The 16,910-nt window shown below is 51.4% G+C and overlaps 1 protein-coding gene across 5 annotated transcripts in view; it reads right to left on the bottom strand.

The window, feature by feature from the left end:
- Positions 1-10,372: 10,372 nt before the first annotated feature.
- Positions 10,373-16,910, bottom strand: part of EBF4 (EBF family member 4) — a 68,846-nt gene continuing 62,308 nt past the window's right edge. For 4 of the 5 annotated variants that reach the window (XM_030826592.1, XM_030826593.1, XM_012511812.2 and 1 more), the window contains 3 exons: positions 14,657-14,854; positions 11,497-11,572; positions 10,373-11,213 (listed from right to left, as the gene is read on the bottom strand). In XM_030826592.1, the coding sequence (XP_030682452.1) occupies positions 11,502-11,572; positions 14,657-14,854 (269 nt within the window). In that variant the 3' untranslated portion in view covers positions 10,373-11,213; positions 11,497-11,501. The remainder of the gene's footprint in view (positions 11,214-11,496; positions 11,573-14,656; positions 14,855-16,910) is intronic. The other variant, XM_030826590.1, reaches the window with a different exon arrangement.

Genomic DNA, 16,910 nt, shown 5'->3' with positions numbered 1-16,910 from the left:
GACTCACTGCAACCTCCGCCTACCGGGTTCGAGCAGTTCTCCTGCCTCAGCCTCCCAAGTAGCTGGGATTACAGGCACGCCCCACCACGCCCGGCTAATAGTTTTGTATTTTTAGTGGACGTTGGCCAGGCTGGTTTCCAACTCCTGACCTCAAGTGATCGGCCTGCCTTGGCCTCCCAAAGTGATGGGATTACAGGCATGAGCCACCGTACCTGGCCTGGAAACAGACTCTTGAGTATGAAAAGGGAAGGCCACAGAGAAACAGGAGCAGATGCCAAGGTGATATCTTGGAAAGAGACTAGAGCAACAGCAAGACTGCCAGCCCTCACCCTACCTTAGGGACTGGCTCAGCGTCGCTGATCTGGGAGGTAGAAGAGAAGGGAAATGGGGTTCAACCTGGGTAGGGGGTAGGTGGGAGGACAGGCAGAAGAGAGAGTCAGCTTTTAGAGACATCCAAGGCAATGACACGAGTCCCGAGCCAGCAGAGCTGACGTGGACAGCACCCATGGCCCTCCCAAGCAGTGACTATGATTGAGTCAACTGTGTGCTTGCTGTGTGTGTCCACCTCTGCTGCACAGCTCTGTTGAGCATCACCTGATCTCCCTGGGTGGATTCCTGCCCTTTGTTTGTCAATGGCCCAGGACATTCCCTATAAGCCCTACTTGCAACAGAAGAGGAGTCCTTGCCACCCAAGAAGTACGGCTGGTGTAAAGACGGGTGTTGCTCCTGGTCTCGGATTTACTAGGTAGAGGGGTGCAGTGGAGCTCTTAGAGTTCCACCAGATCCTTACCAGCCAGTGTGCTCATCCCCAACTGCAGTGAGTGTTGGCTGCTGACAGCTCACAGCTGCCCCCTTCTCCTAAGTATTGCCCTTGGCCAAATGGGAGCTGCTTTGCCCAGGAGGTTTCACTCTCCACTCTCCTCTGGCAGCCTGCAGCCAGTGGCTGACAGGCTCAGAGATATTAGAGGCATCTCTTTGTCATGGCAAGGTCCAACTGAGGTGCCCTTCATGCTTAGGCTCCGCGTGGGACTGTGCTAGCCTCCTGCAGAGACTTGCCCAGCTCTTTCCCCTGCCCTGTTCTGCTTTCTTCTCTCCTTTTTGTCCAGAGAGCCCTTTCATGTGCACCCAAATCCCCATTTCAGGCTCTGTGTCCAGGGAACCCCACCTAAAATAATGGGCTGATGGTATGGGCTGAACAAATTGTGGATCTGGCTGGACACGGTGTAATCTCGGCACTTTGGGAGGCAGAGGTAGGAGGACTGCTTGAGGGCAGGAGTTCAAGACTATCCTGGGCAACATAGTGAGACCCCTATCTCTATAAAAAATAGAAAAGTTAGCCGGGTCTGGTGGCACATGCCTGTAGTCCCAGCTACTCAGGAGGCTGAGGTAGGATTGCTTGCGCTCAGGAGGTCGAGGCTGCAGTGAGCTGAGACAGTGCCACTGGACTCCAACCTGGGCGACAGAACAAGACCCTGCCTCCAAAAAAAAAAAAAAAATTAAACTGTGGCTTTAACAGCAGTGTAGCCCCATCCCACCGGGCTGTGTTAAGGGAAGAAGAGGTCTTGCCAGCGCTCTTTCTCCTCCCCTGGCAGCTCCTGCTTTATGCCCACACCCACACGGGCACACGCTCCTCCCTGTACCCCCTCCCCACCATGCCTTCTCCTGCACAGCCGCTTCCCAGAGGAAGTGGGTTGAGGTATTCTGTCAACCTTCACACTTGATGATAGCCTTTTTCACTTTCAGTTGAGACCAAAAGAGAGGCTGCCCCGTCCTTACTCAACAAGGGACAGAGAGATGCCCAGAAGTCTCTCGGTACCTGCTCCTGGCCCCACCTGACTCTGTAGGGCTCTGTGTTGTGGAACCTGCGGGGGCACCACGGACAGACCTGCCAGGTTTGGGCCTGCTCAGCCACATTCCACCGGCAGCCACAGTTTGTCTTGGCAAGGTCAGCCTCCAGGCCCAGCTCCAGGAAGGCCCTGGGGAGCAGCCCAGACAAACCAGCTTTCACCACAGAAGCCAACGCTGGCTGGGCTTGAGGCAGAGCCAGCCTGAGAGTGGCTGGAGCCTCCCACACCCACCTAAAGGTGAACTCAGTTCTGGGTGAGCGGGTGGGTGCGTGGAAGGGGCAGGCTCCTACATGGGTGGAACCCCCAGAGAGGCAGCAGGGGCAGGAGCCAAGCCAGAGGGTTTTTCTGCCCTACACGAATCAGCCCTTCAGGAACTGGACTCATGGGATGACTGCCCGGAGCCCTGGCAGCCTAGCCTGAGCCTCCTCCTCACACCCCGCCAGATGAGGGTGCATCTCGGTAGCTCTCGCTCCCAGGCTGACAGGGGAGGGGCAGGAGAGGCTTTGGAGAATGAATATGCTGGGATGCTGAGCCCCAGGGAACAGCAAATCTGCTACTGGATGGCCAGCTTTCCTTCCCCCATAAACACTTGGCACCTTCTCTCTCAAGGAATAAAATACTCAAAAAGGAATGTATACAAACAAAACGGTCTTGTTTCTGTTCCTGCCCTGCTAGGCAGCCTCTCCTGCATCCTTAGAGTCATGAATTCTCTTCCATTCTGTCTCCAGTGGGGGTCTCTGAGACCCTCCTACCCATTCTGCTTGTCAGTCTCTGCAGCTCCAAACCCAGGACCTCCCACCCTCCTGAGGCTGCCACTCTGTGACCCCCTGCCAAGGTGAGGCAAGGAGGGGAGCTTTGAGTATCTTCACCTTTGGAAGTGAGCGGTCAGGGGCTCCTGAACAGAGGACTCACGAGGACTGTTCTGGATTTCCAACAGAGGGGACCCAGAGCTAAGGAGCCCAGCTGGGTTTGAATCTTAAAGGTTAGAATAGAATGGTAAAAGATGGGTTAGGATCAAAGTAGAATGACTTAGTGAGAGATTAATTTGTGTTTGTTCTCATGTTTTTCCCTCCACTGCTCCCAGAAGGTAGCCAAAGCCAGCATAGCAGTGTGAGGTACCGAGGTGGTCTGCAGAAAGCCTAGCTTCTCCAGGAGAAGCAGGGAAGGGCGAGGGCCAGTGAGTGACTTCTTAGAGAGTAGTGCAGAGAGAGAAAGAGAAAATGGGCTCTGTGTTAATAATTGGTATACCCTGTATAAAGAATAAGGCCAGGCATGGTGGCTCATGCCTGTAATCCCAGCACTTTCGGAGGCCAAGGAGAGCAGATCACTTGAGGTCGGGAGTTCCCGACCAGCCTGGTCAACATGGTGAAAGCTCATCTGTACTAAAAATACAAAAATTAGCCAGGCGTGGTGGTGTGCGCCTGTAATCCCAGCTACTCAGGAGGCTGAGGCAAGAAAATTGCTTGAACCAGGGAGGGGAGGCTGCAGTGAGCCGAGATCGTGCCATTGCACTCAAAAAAAAAAAAAAAAAAAAAAAAAAAAAAAGAATATATGGCCATTTATAATTAAACATATAATTAACTAATGCAGTGGCTTAAAATTAGACATGTAATTAATGTAATTCAGCACATTAATGAAATAACGGAGAAAGTAATTTGATTACTAATATATGTAGAAAATATTTCATAAATTTTGGCATCTATTTATAATTTTTAAACATTTTTAGAAAATTAGGAATAGAAGGATATCTATAAACCAAACACAATGCTTAATGATGAAATATTAAAAGTTTTTCCTCCAGAATCAGGAGCAAAACAAAGATGTCCACTCTCACTGCTTCTATTCAACATTGTATTGGAGGTTGCAGCCAGTGCATTTAAGCAAGAAAAATAAGTAAAAATAAAAAAGTAAGGACTGCAAGTGAAGAAATGAAACTGTCCTTTTTTTGCAGATGACATAACTATGTAGCTAAGAAAATTCAAGATAATCTAAGGATAAGTGGCTAAGCAAGATTGCTGGATACAAGGTAATTATACAAAAATCCATTGTTTCTATATATTCACAACAAATAAATAAAATTAAGAAAATGATACTATTTATAATACCACAAAATAATCAAGTAGAAATAAACGAAATAGGTGCAAAACTTTCATACAGAAGTCTATAAAACATTATTAAGAGAAGTTTTAAAAGATCTAAATAAATGGAGGGATATACAATATTCATAGACTGAAACACACAATATTTTAAAGACATCAATTCTCCATTAATTAGTTTGTAAATTTAATGTAATCCCAATGAAAATCCAGCAGATTTGTTTTTTTTTTGGGAGACGGAGTCTCGCTCTGTTGCCCAGGCTATAGTGCAGTGGTGTGATCTTGACTCACTGCAACCTCTGCCTCTAGGGTTCAAGAAATTCTCCTGCCTCAGCCTCCCGAGTAGCTGGGACTACAAGCACATGCACCATGCCTGGCTAATTTTTTGCATTTTAGTACAGATGGGGTTTCACTGTGTTGCCCAGGCTGGTCTTGAACTCCTGAGCTCAGGCAATCTGCCTATCAGTTTGAAAAATAGAAATTAATAAACTGATTATAAAATTTGTATTGAAATGAAAAGGACCACATGTAGCTGACATAATTGTGAAGAACTAAGTTGAACAGGCCGGGTGTGGTGGTTTAAGCCTGTAATACGAGCACTTTGGGAGGCTAAGGCAGGACGATCACTTCAGGCCAGAAGTTCAGGACCAGCCTGGGTAACATAGCGAGGCCCTATCTCTATAAAAAATTAAAAATAAAAACAAAAAAATTTGAAAGGAAGAATTAAATTGGATGACTTGCCATACTACACAGCAAAACATACTATAAATCTAAAGTTATTAAGATAATGTGGCATTGGTATAAGGATAGATAAAAAGACAAATGGATCAGAATAGAGAATCCAGGACAGACACATACATATATGAACATTTGATTTATAACAAAGATTTCAGTTCAATGAAGTGGGGGAAAATATACTCATTTCAGTAAATGGTGCTGGGCCAATTGGCTATCCATATGAAAAAAAATTAAATTTGATCTGTAGGTTACACTGTACACAAAAATAAATTTTAGTTGGATTGTGGACCTAAATATAAAAGCCAAAAAAAAAAAAAACGAAAAATTCTAAAATATCTTCTTGACTTTGGTGTAAGTGAAGATTTGAAAATTTATTTTATTTTAATTTCATTTAATTAATCAATTAATTTTTTTGAGATGGGGTCTCATTCTGTTGCCCAGGCTGTGGCGTGATCTCAGCTTACTGCAACCTCTGCCTCCTGGGTTCAAGTGATTCTCTTGCCTCAGTCTCCTGAGTAGCTGGGACTACGGGCATGCACCACCATGCCTGACTAATTTTTGTATTTTTAGTAGAGACGGGGTAGACGGGGTTTCATTATGTTGGCCAGGCTGGTCTTGAACTCCTGACCTCAGGTGATCTGCCCACCTTGGCCTCCCAGAGTGCCAGGATTACGGGCGTGACCCACCGCACCCAGCAGAAGATTTGTTTAAAAGCACACAAAAGGGGAGGAGAAGCGTGAAGCAAAATAATAAATAAATTAAAAGCATACAAGAAACACTAATCATGAAGAAAAGATTAATAACTTATACTACATTCAATTAAGACATTCTGGTTATGAAAAATCTAATGGCCGGGTGTGTGGCTCACAACTATAATCCCAGCACTTTGGGAGGCTGCGGCAGGTGGATTGTTTGAGCGCAGGAGTTTGAGACCAACCCGGGCAACGTGGAGAAACCTGTCTCCACAAAACACACACCGAAAAATTAGCCTAGCATGGTGGTACGTGCCTGTGGTCCCAGCTACTCCGGGGGCTGAAGTGGGGGGATCACTTGAGCCAGGAGGCTGAGGCTGCAGTGAGCTGTGATTGTGCCACTGCACTCCAGCCTGGGTGACAGAGCAAGACCCTGTCTCAAAAAATAAATGAAGAAAGAAAAGAAAAGAAAAAAAAATCTCATAATGAAGGCAGGCGTGGTGGCTTACGCCTGTAATACCAACACTGTGGGAGTCTGAGGCAGGAGGATCACTTGAACCCAGGAGTCTGAGACCAGTCTGGGCAATATAGTGAGACCTCCATCTCTTACCCTCCAAAAAATTAGCTGGGTGTGGTACCTGTAGTCCCAACTACTCAAGTGGCTGAGGCAGGAGGGTTGCTTGAACCCAGGAGTGAGCTCTGATTGTGCCACTGCACTCCAGCCTGGGTGACAGAGCGAAACCCTGACACACACACACACACACACACACACACACACACACACACACCTCTCAATAAGAGTGAAGAGAAGGGGAACATGGGAGAAGTGATAAGAGGATCCTAGGTCCGTATTTGTCGATGCCTCGCCCCCATCAGGACTCTCACGTTGAAGGTCTTCTTGTGAACAGCCAACTTCTAGGCTGGTGGCTCCAAGGAGGTGGCCCATTCCCTTCCATCACCCAGTGGGTGTTGTTACTACCACTGAGGTGGTAGCAGAGGAGGGAGCTGTGGACAGGGTGGGGAAGGCGGCTGCCCCAGGATAAGCAGTTAAGAGCTTCGGGGAATCACTAACTGTGAAGACCTAGTCTCTCCTCAGTTAGAAAGACACTGTGAACTGTGAACTTTTTCCTATTTGGAAAAGTTCTCCTAGAGAAGTGAAAAGAGACTTTGGGGTCCATTTGAACCATTTCAAATATGTTCAGGGCTTGCTTTATTCCAAAGTTGGTCACATGGGTAGAGAAACAGACCTTGGATATCACTCTGGCAAAAAGCTTCTAGTCTATCTTCAAGGGCATAAAGACTTATTGCTTTAGGTTTCACAGTTCCATCCACGATCCACCTGGAATTGATTTTTGTGTATGTGGAGAGGTCAAATGTAATTTTTGCATATGACTATCCAATTAACCCAACACCATTTTCTTTTTTGAGAGATGGGGGTCTCACTTGTTGCCCAGGGTGGCCTCAAACCTCTGGGCTCAAGCAATCCTCCTGCCTCAGCCTCCCAACTAGCTGCCTGGGCTCTAACATCATATTTTTAAAAGACCATCCTTTCCACACTGCACAGCAGTTTCCATTTCTCTAGGGGATTTTTGTTTTTGGAAGAAGTTGAAAGGCTCTGCCAATATGGGCAGGGGGCAGGGGGCAGGGGGCAGGGAGAATATTTTGCAGAATAGTCAGCAGAGGGCTGGTCAAAGCTGCTGCCTGGCTTCTCTTGAGCCAGTGAGACCTGTCTATAGCGGGTGCTGTCTGAGCCAAAATGTAGCCCCAGAAGCTCTCTGGTCCCCAGGGTCAGATGCAAAGTGTAGCAGCCTGGTTCTGCTGGGAAACATTTGTAAGAGGAAAGCAGAGGACTTACTGGAGATGTACTCTCTCTGAAGGGTGAGCAGCCAAGGGTCTGATGCCCTTTCTACTCCCATCCCCATTAGAAGCCTGGGGGTGGGCTGACGCTGAGAGGGACCCCTTTGTCACCTGGCATCTTGGTACTTCAACAAGAAATAGCCTGGGCAGTTTCTGTCACCTGGTCCCAGGTAGAGGTGGGACCTGCAGATATAGGAAAAATCCATGCCTGCTCCAAACTTACTTTAAGTAGAAAAAACCATCTTCCCCTGGATGACTGCCAGGGACCACCTCCAGGTATGTGCCCCACCCACATGCCCTCATCTGTACCTCCTCTGTGTACACCTGTCTGATTCCAACTGTCAGCTCCTGCTTCTCTTTGTCTGAGTGTTTTCTCTAGCTACTGGGACTGTTTTACCACCTGTGGGGAAGACTGGAGGTGTCAGAAAGCTAGTGCTGCCTTCCCACTCCATCCAGAAGCCCTAACCCCTGACTGATGAGAATTAGTGTATAAGTACGCCAGCTGCCTCGCTCCTCAGGTGCGAAATTCCTGAGGTATGCATTTTATAGCCTCCCAGAGCTCCCAGCTGGGATTAAGCTTCAGAAAAACCCACAGTAGTAGCCTGCTCAGTAGCACTCTGTATTGGGCTTCCTTCTTTCTGCTGCCTCCCCTCCCTGCTCGCCTGACTGGTGCCTTCTGGGATTGTTGCCCAAATAAACCATCTGGACCCACCTCCTGTCCCAAGGTCTGCTGCTGGGGGAACCGAAACAAAGACAACTTCCATTCCAGGCGAATGATCCCACCCTGACCAATATTCACATAGGAATTGGAGCTAAGGTTAGGATTTTCATCACTGGCCTGGGATATCCAGGCTCTGTAGGGATGAATGCCAATGAGCCAATCAATTCTACTTGTGTGCAAGGCCTCAGGACTGAGCTAAACTAAGACCTGGTCATTTGATAGCATTTATTGGGTAGTGGGTCTCCACTACAGATTTATGTAAGCTCAAGGACAAGTTTCTGCCACTTGGCTTAATGTCATCCTCAGACTGAGGATTGCTGGTGCTATTGAGAATGGAACCTCTTTGACTACAGGATGTGGGAAGTCCAGAAAGGTGTTCCATTTGCAAGGCCCAGAAGATGCCCCAGTTGCTTTGCAGAGGGTGCCGCAGACCCAGACACAGGCCCAGGTTTGCTGGTGGGCCAGTCTTGTACTGACTCATGGTCAGCAGTTTGACTTGCTCCTCACTGATTATAGACTACAAGAAGGCCTGGTGTGATATTGACTTGGCTAATAGTTTTCATCTCAAATGACAACTCTGATCAGTAGCTTCGTTGAAAATGATTCTGTCATCATGGTGGTTTTGTGGCATAGCAGAGGCTCTTGGTGCCTTGTCCACATCATCTCAGATTACTGTCCCAGAATTTGCTGACAATATTCTACAACAAAGCCTAACTGGTGATTTTTCCTCCATGTAGGTGGGAGGGGCAGGCCAGAAACACTAAAGGGTTAATTTCCTGGAAGCAGCCCTCAGCTCACAGATGGAAAAAAAAATGTTGTATTAGTTTGCTTGGGCTATCATAACAAAATACCATGGACTGGGTGGCTTAAACCACAGAATTTTGTTTTCTTACAGTCCTAGAGGCTGCAAATCGCAGGCCAAGGTGCCAGTTGATTTGATTCCTGGTGAGGGCTCTCTTCCTGGTTTGCAGACGGCTGCCTTCTCTGTGTCCTTACCTGACAGAGAGAGCGCACTCTGGTGTCTGTTCCTCTTCTTATAAGAGCACCAATTCTATTGGATCAAGACTCTACTCTGATGACCTCGTCCAACCTTAATCACCTCCTTAAAGGCTCCATCCTCAATACAGTCACGTGGGAGGTTAATGCTTCAACATATGGATTTTAGGGAGGCACAATCCAGGCCATCGCAAACATGGTAACTGGTTAGCTATGTCTGCTGTGGATGAAGGAAAAGGACAGTGTGGACTCAAATGGTGGCTTGAGCAGCATTGTGGGATTGTTAGGGACAGACATCATGTCTCATTTATATCCACCATGGCACCTGACCCATCCTGGGAACCAGAGTGTGACCACTATCCAGTTATCACCTGTGTCCAGTGCAGATTAGAATTTTGCAGGGCCTCAGCTGGGAGGGCCCTGGGCAATGGGAGCTGCTCAGAGCCAAATAAAGCAGGGCGTGGGCAGGCAGGCTTTGGTGCTCTGAGCGGGAGGCCACACAAGCACTGAGAATGGGACAGGATGACCAGAAGGCAGCATGACCTCTTGCCGTGTGCCCAGGAAAGATGAATCCCAGGCGCTGGCCAAGAACACCAGAGAAAGAAGTAGAGGCCTCTGAAAGACAGGACCAGCCCATCTGCCCTGGCAAGTGTGCCTGTCCAGAAGGCTGCATTTGCAGGTCATGGACGCATGGGTTGAAAGGGCCAGGGTGTCCAGAGGCCAGAGCCCAGAAGCAGGGCCAGGAAGAGAAAGAGGAAGGCCTGAGGCTTGGGGCTAGACACGGGGCTCACTGGATCGTGGGTCAAAAAGGTGGCTTTCAGGGTCAGACAGCCAGACCATCATCCAGGGGACATATCTCAGGGGGACAACTGGGACTCATCCTAGAGGGGTGGGTGGTGGAGTGAATGGGCACAGGAATCTTGCCTCCTTACCCTCCTTCCACCCAAACTCTGAGGCAGGTGAGCCATAAGGTGCCTAGGCCTGGGGGTGGGGGCGGTGGGATGGGATTGGGGTGTGGCTCAGATAAACCGCCCTGGGAGCCACAAGCTGCCCCACCCAGCCCAGGCGTGGCCCTGCAGCCTCTATGTTGGATTGGATCCAATTTCTGAGCCTCTGTACATCTGGGTCATATTTGGTTTGGTCTCTCCTGGTTCTCAGCAATGTCCTGACAACCACCACTTTGATCTTGACTAGAGAGCTGGGCAGCTGAGTCCTCAGTGGCCCTATTATGCTCCCAGGCAGAGCTCAGGCCTGCTAGCCTGCTCCCCCTCCCCCAACAGTCCCCAAGAACAGAGGTGGGGCAGGGAATACTTGCTTAGTCGAACTCTGGGGCTGTTTAAAAAGCCCAAGGCGCAAGAGGGCTCCCCGGGGGCAGGGTTTGGAGCCTCCCCTAGAGCTGCTGAACTGCTGCTAAGAAAAGCAAACTCACACCAAGGAGGCAGGTGAGAGGCCGGGCGGGCACCACCTGCATCTGGTTTATTGTTCTGTTTTCTCCAAACTTAGCAGAGCAGAATGTGAGGCCACCTGGGGGGCGGCTGGGCCCGCTGCATGGGGCCAGCCAGAGTCATTGTGAGTGTGTGGGGCCAGAGTACATGAGACATCCACTGGGGGAAGACCCCAAATACAGGAGGCCTGGCACCCCCTCTTCTGCCTCCTCCATGCCCAAGGCCCCCACAGGGAGGCACGATGTGGCAGGCATGAGAGTGCAGGTCTCAAAGGAAGTGGGGGCAGCTGCGGGGCCAAGCAGCTGTTGGAAGCTCCACGGGAGCCTGGGCAGGCCTCCCGAGGCTGCGGGGCGCCACCCTTCTGCTGTAGAGAAGTTGGGATGCTGGGCCAGTTGAGATGGGTCAGATGCAAACAGGACCTTTTCAGGTCACTTCTCCCTGAGCTGTCCTCTTTCCCACGGTCCCCATCCCATGCTCCCCTCACTCGACATCCCTGGTCTGCACAAGATCCATTTCTTTCAGAGGAACCAAGACCCAGACATTGAGGCCCAGAATCCCAGCACCTCCCTGGGACACTCTCCTGCCAAGAGCATCTGCACAGTGCTGGGGTTTCTGACCACCCCAAGACAGGGAGGCGAGAGAAGCCTGTGGGGCTGCTAGCGGGGAGGCTTGAGCATGGGGTGAAGGCCTCTCCCCGTTCAGCTCACGGGTTGAGGTCTGCCCATGGCCCTGGCCTTGCATCTGTCTGTGCCACCATCCAGGGTGTGGCTGTGAATCCCAGAGGGACCTCCAGTCCGGGCTCCACGGGAACAGCTGCAGACCTGGTGGGGCGAGAGAGGGAGAGAAGAAGGTCGGGGAGGAAGGCTGGCTGCCAGGGGACAGGAAGCCACTTCTCTCTACCTGGTCAGCTTGGGTTACTGGGGTGGGCTATGTACCTCAGAAAGCTGTCTAGATGGGCCCCGGGGAGGAAGACTTGGACCCCAGCTCCCCATCCCTGCGGGGCTGCTAGCGGGGAGGCTTGAGCACAGGATGAAGGCCTTTAGAGAGCAAGCCCATCTCAGGGCCAGGTGGGGCGGGGGAGGCCAGACCCAGTCAGAGACCTACCGTAATTAGGAGTACGCCAGGCCCTGAAGCCCCCGGGCTGGAGAGTGGAACTTGTCAGAATCCTCAAAAGACTGGTCTGCGGTAATCAAGGAGAAAGGAGCCATAAGCCATGCGCCACCTGGGGAGCCACCTGCCTGTCACTCTCTGGGCTGGAGACAGCAGGCAGGGGATATAGCACTTTCTGAAGGCAGTCAGCCATCCCTAGCCCTGGCCCGCGGCAGCACTGCAGATCAGGGGTGAGGGGTGCCTCTCAGATGCTCAGGGGATGCAGCCCATGCTCTTGCTCCCTACCTCCCTCGAGAGAGAGATGACCCCAGGCTCCTTCTCCCAGGGTGGCCTCCTTCAGAGGGCCCATCTGCTTCCTCAAGCACATGGCCATGTACCAGGGCAGAAAAGGAAAGAGGCCAGCCTCCAGGAGTACTGATTGACATACCCACAGCAGCATCCTGTCTGCCTCCCACACCTATGAAATTCGTCACTTCACCACTCCCCACCCCTGCCTGACTCCCCCCCATGGTTCTCTTTGCTGGCAGGAGAAATCAGTGACCCTCTGTTCTCTCCATCCCTCACATTCTAAGCTCCAGACACACCTAAGAAAAATTATCCAAAACTTGGAAATAAGGCCAAAAAAGTGACTGTGTATCCTTTCAAAGTCACCCTAGACCATTATCAAATAAGCCCACCTTAAGAGTCATCTTATTCTGGGGCATGTGACGTCTTTTGATTCCACGCTACTGGCTAGGGCCCAGGCTTTGCTCAGTTGAATGGATGTTCACTTGGAGGAGGCTGAGAAATGGCGGATGATTTCTCATTGGTAGAAAAGACAATCCCCAGAGGAAGGTTACAAGTTTATTGCTCTGTGGAAGCAGTTTGCAGCCAGCAATCTTATTTCAGCCCTCCTTGTTTTACTGGCTTCAGTCTGTCACTGTCTCCTTTAAGCCACTCTGTCATCCTGTTAGCTCCCTCACTGATGAGTTAAATAAATCTTTGGCCTATATTTGTATGTTATTTATTTATTTATTTATTGAGACAGAGTCTTGCTCTGTTGTCCAGGCTAGACAGACTGGAGTGCAATGGCGCAATCTCAGCTCACTGCAGCCTTGACCTCCCAGGCTCAAGTGATCCTCCCACCTCAGCCTCCCGAGTAGCTGGGACTACAGGCATGGGCCACCACACCCAGCTCATTTTTGTATTTTTTTTAGAGACGAGGTTTTGCCATGTTGCCCAGACTGGTCTTGAACTCCTGATCTCAAGTGATCTGCCCACCTCAGCCTGCCAAAGTGCTAGGATTACACATGTGAGCCACTGCACGTGGCCATGTTATGTTCTTAATGTTTTGAATGTGGGCTCCAAATCTCTGCCTTCCCACCCACACACCTTCAGCCCGAGGTCTACTCTATCTAGGGCATTCCTCCCCCACTAAGAACCCCTGCCTTTTTCTTCAAACCCTGCTTGGGCAAGTCCTTCCCTGAAGATGGGCTACCCCTGGATGGGTCACCAAGCAGCCCCCTTGCCCGCCTGCCCTTCCTGGCACAAAAGTCTGTTATTATTTGAGTCACCATCACAGGCCTGTCTGAACTGTGCAGAGGAGGGTCCCTGGTGGGAAGGGGCCCCATTCTGTGTGCAGGGCAGGGCATCAGCACAGTTCTCAGAAGTTTCTGGGCTGCACCTAGTTGCTCTGACTGCCCCCAGAGCAGCTGATTCTGCAGGACGCTGCAGACATGTATCATCCTCAGTTGTTCTCCCAGGCCCTGAGGTTTCGCACCCTCTTTCCGGCGTCCCTGGACTCTCATACAGGGACCCTGGAGCACAGAGGCTCCGTAGAGCATTGTCCACAGCCCCCTCCCCTGCCTCAGCCTGGAGGCTGCCCCACCTGCCCCTGCCTTGGATTTGGAGATGGCTCTGGGGCCCAGGCCATTGGCCTTGCTCTTGTGACAGGCATCCCAGCCTGATCAGCCCCCACATCAGGCTGAGGAAACCATGAGGGTATCTCTTCCTGCATCTCAAGGTCATTCCCCAGGAACTAATCTCAAGATGCTGTTAGAAAAATACATTTTTGTGCTCAAATAAATTTGCATCTCCTGTTTCCTAGAAGGTTCACAATGTACCCTGGCACATGAAAGGCTCTGACAAATTCTTCAGTAGCCACTTACATAATTTCAACACTGATTCTTTCCTAATGCTCTGTTGCTCTGACCCATTATTGTCTTGGGGAATACGCGATAGGACATGCTCTAACCCAGCCTCTTCCAGATCAGTGCCCCACAAACTGCACTGCAGCCTTCTGTGTGGGTGTGAATGGTGCCCTTCTGACTCATGTATTCATTCAATAATTCGACTATTTATTAAGCACCTGCTGCGTGCCAGATTGAGTCCTAGGGGATCCCGTGGAAGCATCCCTTAGCCAGATAAGAAAAACACCTGTAAGCCTCTTAGGGAAGACACTGGCCCCGGCCCCCAACATCCCCATCAACAAGGACCTGTTCTGCCCCACCCACATCCTGTTGCCTCCTCCTTTTCCACAGCCGGTCCCTCCCTCTGTCCTCCCAGTGAGTTTCCAATCACCACGTGAATAGGAAAGGCTCTGCTGGTTCAAAGGTTCTGCTGCACGTGGGTAAAGTGAGAGAACAGCCATTTCACGAATGGGATGTGGGAAGATGACTTGGTCTCAAGTCCTAATCTGTAAAATGTGGGGAGGGAAGCTGGGCTAAGCCTCTTCTAAGGTCAGTCCCCTTCCATCGTCAGCGACCCAGTCCCTCACAGTGGTGTGTGCTACCCTCTGGTGGACACAGGGAGGCACAGGTACAGGCGTGCAGCCCACCAGCTCCAAGGGTCTTTGCTCTGGGCTCAGCTGGATGGGGATGGCATGTTGGGGTAGTTTCTAGACCTCATCAACTGTGATTTGAGTCTCTTCTCCTTGGCCAAGTGGTCAACTGAGAGCATCCAGAATGGTGACCATCCCAGGCTGCGAGACCAGGGGAGTGGGGGCCAGAGGGACCTCCCTGGACCCCAGCAGAGCTCCCTGCTCTCCGTCCTCCAAGAAGAGCGGGTTAGCCAGCATGAGGCACTGGTGAGATGCGGATGGAGCAGGCCCCTCTAGCCCAGCTGCTCCACAAGGGCCCTTCCTTCCTGCCGCAGTGAGGCAGGGTGGAGCACTCACCTGGAAGCCCCTCTCCGTGGGCTCTGGGGCAGGCCTGGGGTGGGGAGCTCGGGGGGCGCAGCACGGGGGCGAAGGCGCTCCTCTGTTTGACGGCGGAGATCATGTTGACAGGCGAGAAGGAGAAGATGCTGGTGGTGGGGGCAGCGGCCGGGAGGGACATGGAGGAGGCAGCCGCCAGCGGGGGGCTAGAGGGCATGACTCCGGGGCGGGGCGGGGAGGGGCAGGCGCAGCAGGGAAGGTGGTGGGAGACACAACAGGGAGACAGCACCAGAGTGAGCTTCGCTGGGGCCCCACGTGGGCTGCTGACCCAGGTACCAGGCTCAGACCTCACTGGGAGCTGTGAGGGTCCTGGGCCAGCCCTGACCTCTCAACGGTTCTGGAGACCTTTTCTTGGGGCTGGGGATGACAGGGCCAGATGAGGTAAAGACAAAAGCAAAACCAGAACATTCAAAAAAACCCAACCAAACTCAAAAATGAGATGAGCAACAGCTGGACTACTTCAGGATTTCTGCTGAAAACCCCTGGGATTCTGAGATGCTAGGAAACGTTTATGAGCCTTGCTTGGGGTGCCAAGGCTATAGTCATAGTTCAGGGGTCACAGAAGAGCTGGAGCAAGTAGTCAGGGATGAAGTTTGGGGGAACGCACAGGCTCCTGTTATAAGCCTCTCTGCCCAACATCATAAACAGCACTCCAACTTCCTCCTCAAATATGCTCTCCTTGCCAATGTCCCCTATGCTCCTCTGTCCCTCTCCCACTTCCCCCTGCACGCTGGGGCACTTTGTTTCCTTACAGCTTAATGCAGGTCCTTGTCATCTCCAGCCTGGGCCCTTGGGGGTCTCTTGAATTTCCCCCTTCCAGCTGGTCAATTTTAAAGCAAAGTGCAGGGATCTACATCCTCAGATCTTCCTGTTCTCAAACTCCCTAGCCACCCAGGCTGTGGCTTGCCCTCCTGGGAATGGCAAGGGAGCCTCCTGCACACAGGCTTTGCCTGCCCCCTCTTCCTGCAGCCTCCTCTCCTGGAGGCTCAGGCCCAGGGCATCGCTGGATCCCACCTTTCTACATCCTCATCTGAACCCAATTCCCTGCCTCTCTCCTATAAAGACTGGTAAGGCTGTGATTTGAGTATTGTCCAGGCAGCAGGCAGTGGGGTGGGTGGGGCTTCCTGGAAGAAAGCAATAGCCTGAGAAGGCTGCCTTTGGCATCAGAGGACCCTCCTACCTCCCTTGATACAATAATGCCTTGGACAGCTGCCCCTCTTCCAAATGCCCTCAGCCTCATCTCCTTTAAGACAACAGTTACTGCCAGCTGGAGAGGCCCCCAGAGCCCGATGAAGGGCTTGAGACTAATGCCAGAAAATGTACTATAGCTCTCAATGCCCAGGGCTCACAGCCACATTTTGTACCTTGGGTAGGTAGTGTGGGGAGTTGTGAGTCATTTCAGGGTTGCTGGTGGCTGAAGCAGAAAAACAAAGAGAGACCCAAGCAAACAGCCCGAGCCTCTGGCTGGGGCAGTTCTGATGTCATTCCAGGAATGTTCTGGCAAACTCAATGAGAATGACACCCCTTGGAGTTGGGCCACAAAGCACCCTGAACGTGGGGAGTGGAAGGGTACCTGGGTAAGCCTTGGTCAAGACAATATCATGAAATAGGACCCAACCCTCCCTCAAGTCCAGTGTGTCTCCAGCTGATGCTGGGTTTAAGCAGCTCTAGAATTCTTGATCTTCTTGAATGAATCGGAAGACCCCAGGTGGGCTGGGTTCTGCACACTGGGGCAGTGTGTTCCTCTACTGTTGACCACAGTGTATGTGCGGGAAGGAACTGATGTTCCAGACCCCACTAGTGTTGGCCCAAGGGGAAAGCTTCAAAACCAAGGGGGTGCCCACAGAGAGGTTGTGAGGGTACTGCCCCAGAACTGAGGGGAAGGAGGAGCAGCCAATCCTGGCCTGAGCAAAGAGCCAGGAGAGGCAGGGGCCTTAGGAGGGACACCAGAGGGCCATGGCCTATGTGGACTCTGGCTTATGGGGCGTTAGGACCCAGAAGTTGAGCCCAGGCCAGAGGAGAGGGCCAGGCTCAAGCCTTCAGCCAGAAAGCAGGCAGGACACATGCCCTGCAAGGAAAGCCAGGCTGGTGGACAGACAGTGCAGTGTCGGCAATGGCAAATATGGGACAGGGAGAGGGGAGGGCACCACGGGCAGAGCCATGACCAGTTCCTTCTGGGACAGCCTTCACCACCTCTCCAGCTCTGCAGAGTCGC

The sequence above is a fragment of the Nomascus leucogenys genome, chromosome 13 (genome assembly GCF_006542625.1).
Source record: "Nomascus leucogenys isolate Asia chromosome 13, Asia_NLE_v1, whole genome shotgun sequence".
Taxonomy (NCBI): domain Eukaryota; kingdom Metazoa; phylum Chordata; class Mammalia; order Primates; family Hylobatidae; genus Nomascus; species Nomascus leucogenys.
Note: the sequence above shows the minus strand (reverse complement) of the source record. Positions and strands in the feature narration are given on the sequence as shown.